Here is a 4,209-nt window from a genome sequence, read left to right on the forward strand (position 1 = left end):
CCATGTTTTGGGTCAGCACTAATTGGGCAGACACCTGGTAGAACGAAGGGAGGAGATGGGGATAAAAACATAATTTAACAATTGTAAATGATAAATTGTGGAAGACTAGACAGTCATATAGACTGAAATTTTTAATTAAGTGCACAATACGTTACAAAGGTATGCGGTGCATTGTATACACCAAGATCAATATTTAAAATGTAGTTCTACTTTATTTGTATGTTTCTCTACTTTCATCTATTGGTTATTTAACAGGTCCCTCAAGTTGTGAAAATAACAGGATATTACAGAAATATTCAGCTGAGGCAACATCTATAGATAGACGGCAAATTTCTAAGGTGAATGACTTTTGACATATGCCACATTGTTTTGTTTTCGTTTGGAGCCAGTTTTACGCTTATTGGCTCCGCGCAATTGGCGCTTTCAGCTGATCTGCCTGCACATGATGCGCAGATTTCCTTCAAGTGTTGTGCCCGGGGTTCCGCTCGCCCTATAAAAGCTCCCCTGTTACACTCCCTCTCAGTGTTGCGTCATTCAGGTGAGTGGCCACCAAGGGAGTGAGGTGAGGGAAGGGAGGAAGGAAGGAAGGGAGGAGAGGAGGGAGGAGAGGAGGGAGAGAGAGAGGGAGAGAGAAGGAGGAAGGGAGAGAAGGAAGGGAAGGAAGCAGGAAAGGGGAGGACAGAAAAGAACGGCTATAAAGCAAGCATCGAAGTCGACTTGTAGTTTTACTATAGGATTGCGCGAGTAAGCACTAATTTTTGGACAGGAAGTCGGTAAGTTGTTTCTTTAGGGGGAAATGGTAACTAACTTATGGTGAGGTTATACCAGGAGTGTGCTAAGTCTCTACGCGTATACTCACTCCTGGGTCTTGTGGCTAAAGCAGGAACCCCTAGATGAAGTTTTAACAGGTTCACTTTGCTTTAATATATTTAGTCAATGTAACGTGATGCCCACTCAAAACTTCCCAACGTCTTCAAATCCGCTTGACTTTGGCTCCGGGCACTTTATAATCTTATCTTTATAAATATACACACCAGTAGCGGTGTTAAACACGAGGGTGAAGTTTAGACTGGTTTCTATTTTAAATTCTATTCCAAACTTTCTCTGTACTGGATTTCCATATTGGTAAGTAACTTGATTTTTATCTCCTTGCAGTTAAATTGTCTGGTTTACATTGACGGCCAGTCATAAATGGCACTTTTAGTTGGATTACTTTGAACATAGGCGGTTTAATGCCAATTAACTTTCGATTATTAGTTTAAAAACAATTAACTTGAGTGGGTAGCGTTAATGGTGCACGGTGACTGCAGTTGTTTTTTGAGGTTCTTGACGAAAGCTGTGCACAAATTAGCAGAGGCACTGAATTTTAGTAATGAAGACCTCTAATAGTTGGGCAACTTCGAAAGCTAAACTTCCTTCTCAAAATCTTTACCAGACCCAAGAGTTTTGGATTTGAGCAAATAATTAATCTGTTCGTTTCTTTGAACAATAGTGTGCCGCCACTTAGCCACCCTCGGACTTTGACCGACACAGATTGGATTTTTTTTTTACCTGTCTCATTCAGGGTCGACTAACTCGCAAAGCTGTGGCCAATTGGTGTTCCTGGACGCTGGTTCTGGCCAAAGGTGGCGAATAACTAACCCGTGAATGCGGCCACTTTATGCTTGGGTTCGAAGTGAACACTTGTTAACTGACCCCACCCCCGACTTGTAAAACAATTAATTAAAAAAATAGCCTTGTGGTTGTTTAAGATTTAGTTTAATCAGATTTATCTCTGACATAGCGCTATTAATGCGACTTCCATCTCTGATAACAACTTGGGGGTGTAGAACTAACCGTGTGTGTGTGTGTGGGGGTGGGGGTGGGTGGGAGGGTGTGTGTGAGGGAGAGTGGGTGGGTGGGAGGGTGTGGGTGGGTGTGTGGGGGGGGGGGGGGGGGGGGGGGGGGGGGGGGGGGGGGGGGGGGGGGTGAGGGGGGGGGGGGGGGGGGGGGGGGGGGGGGGGGGGGGGAGGGGGGGGGGGGGGGGGGGGGGGGGGGGGGGGGGGTAGAACTAACCGTGTGGGTGGGTGGGGACGACGGAGGGAGAATGATGGATATAACCAATTCGGCTAATCTGCCAGGTGGGAAGATATCCAGCGGAGGTTCAAAGGGTGTTTCCAATTATGGGAGTGTAGAACGAGAGCGCACAGCTTCAGGATAAAAGAACGATGTGGTTGAGGAGGAGCTACTTTAGCCAGGGGATGGCGAATCGGTACAAGCCAGGTCACTGGGTATTTTTAAAGTATGGATTCTTGATTAGTAATGGTGTCAAAAGTTGCGAGGAAAGGCAGGGGAATGTGGTTGAGGGGGAAATAGTTTAGCCATGTGTGAATGGCGCAGCAGACTCGATACGTTGAATGGCCTAATTCTGCTTCTATGCTTTATGGGTTAAGATAAAACACGATTACAGGTGCTAGAGTAACTCGGGCAACATCTGTGGAGGGAATGGACAGGAGTATTTTCGGGTAGGAGAGATCTTTTGGATAAATGGGTGGTGCGGCTGGTAGAGGTGCTGCCTCTCCGCGACAGACCCGTTTCCAATCCTGATCTCGGGTGCTGATTGTGTGGAGTTTGCAAGTTTTCCCTGTGACCGCATGGGTTTGCTCCGGTTTCCTTCCACATCCCAAATACGTGCGGGTTTGTAGGGTAATTGGCCCTGAGTAAAATTGCCTCTTGCAGGGAGTGGATGAGAAAGTAGGATGTGATGGAACTAGTGTGAGCGGGTCATCGATGGTCGGCGTGGACCGATGGGGCTGTTTCGAAGCTGTATCAATGAATAAAGGCCGAGATTGGGGTTCGTGAAACCAAGCTGTTGTGGGCTCGTTGACGCAACGCGGCTCATGGGTCCTGACGGTCAGAGTAAATTGGACGTGTACAAAATTGTTTAATTGTCCTTATAATTTCGGTTTGGGTTGGGGAGGGGGGGGTTGTAGAGTTTCACTCGGAGGGTGGTGGGCATATGGCACCACCACTTACAACAGCATTTAATACATTTGGACAGATGTGTGGATGGGAAATGTTTGGAGGGACACGGGGCCCAACGCTGGGAAATTGGACTCTTAGATGGGGTACGTTGGTTGGCATGAACGAGTTCAGCTGAAAGACCAGTTTCCGTGCTGTATGGTTCTGCATGATACTGTATGCCTCTAAATGTTCTATGTTTCAATATAGGCCCGACTAAAGCAGGAAGATGAACTGGGGACAGCTGCACCTTATTCTGGGAGGAGTCAACAAATCCTCGACCAGCATTGGAAAAATCTGGCTCACGGTGATCTTCGTCTTCAGGATCATGATTCTGGTGGTGGCGACGGAAAGCGTTTGGGGTGATGAGCAGTCGGACTTCGTCTGCAATACCCTACAGCCCGGCTGCAAGAACGTGTGCTACGACCAGTTTTTCCCAATGTCTCACATCAGACTCTGGTGCCTGCAACTCATCTTCATCTCCACCCCCGCCCTGCTCGTCTCGCTGCACGTCGCCTACAAGCAGCAGGAAGAGAAGAGGTCCCTGGAGAAACGGCAAGGGTACCTGAAGAAGGAGGAGGTGGATGCCTTGAGGAAACGGAAGCTGCGGATTGTTGGCGCTTTCTGGTGGACCTATGTCACCAGCATCTTCTTCCGCATCATCTTCGAGACGGTCTTCACTTACATGTTGTATTTCCTGTACGGTGGGTTCCGGATGGCCCGCCTGGTCAAGTGTAGCTCCTGGCCCTGTCCCAACATCGTCGACTGTTTCATTTCCAGGCCCACGGAGAAGACTGTGTTCACCATTTTCATGGTGGTGGTTTCTGGCGTCTGCGTGCTGTTGAACGTGGCCGAGTTGTTGTACCTGATGGCTAAGGCGTGCTCTCGGCAGGCTTGCTGCGCCAGCAGGCATCACCACCCCAGCCACCTGTCCAGGAGGCAAGAGAACCAACAGAACGAGGTGAACGAACTGCTCTCCATCGATGCCCACCGACAGAAAGCGACCTTGGAGCTGACCAAGCCCCCTCCGCTCACCCATTGCACTGACTAAGCGGGGTGAGTGGGTGATTACAGCGGGGCACAAGGGTTGCATCTTTCACCTTCCAAGAGTTTGATGCCGCCTTGGTTTGAACTTGCAGTTGACGCGAACAGTCAACGTACCCGGCAGGTGCTCCGAGCGCACAATAGACACTAATTTAACACTTTTTT

At 48.8% G+C, this 4,209-nt stretch overlaps 1 protein-coding gene across 3 annotated transcripts; it reads left to right on the forward strand.

The window, feature by feature from the left end:
- Positions 1 to 442: 442 nt before the first annotated feature.
- gjb8 (gap junction protein beta 8) lies at positions 443 to 4,209 on the forward strand. 3 transcript variants are annotated; one of them, XM_055636989.1, is made up of 2 exons: positions 443 to 538; positions 3,211 to 4,209. In XM_055636989.1, exon 2 carries the CDS (start codon positions 3,230 to 3,232, stop codon positions 4,049 to 4,051), a length of 822 nt encoding a protein of 273 aa, XP_055492964.1. In that variant the 5' UTR covers positions 443 to 538; positions 3,211 to 3,229; the 3' UTR covers positions 4,052 to 4,209. The 3 variants fall into 3 exon arrangements, with proteins under 3 accessions (XP_055492964.1, XP_055492965.1, XP_055492963.1); XM_055636990.1 differs by lacking the exon at positions 443 to 538 and adding an exon at positions 665 to 773; XM_055636988.1 differs by lacking the exon at positions 443 to 538 and adding an exon at positions 780 to 1,125.

The sequence above is a fragment of the Leucoraja erinacea genome, chromosome 6, assembly GCF_028641065.1.
Source record: "Leucoraja erinacea ecotype New England chromosome 6, Leri_hhj_1, whole genome shotgun sequence".
NCBI classification, from domain to species: Eukaryota; Metazoa; Chordata; class Chondrichthyes; order Rajiformes; family Rajidae; genus Leucoraja; species Leucoraja erinaceus.

Coding starts and splice junctions, on each gene's coding strand:
- gjb8 (XM_055636989.1), top strand. CDS start 3,230: ATGAACTGGGGACAGCTGCACCTTATTCTGGGAGGAGTCAACAAATCC.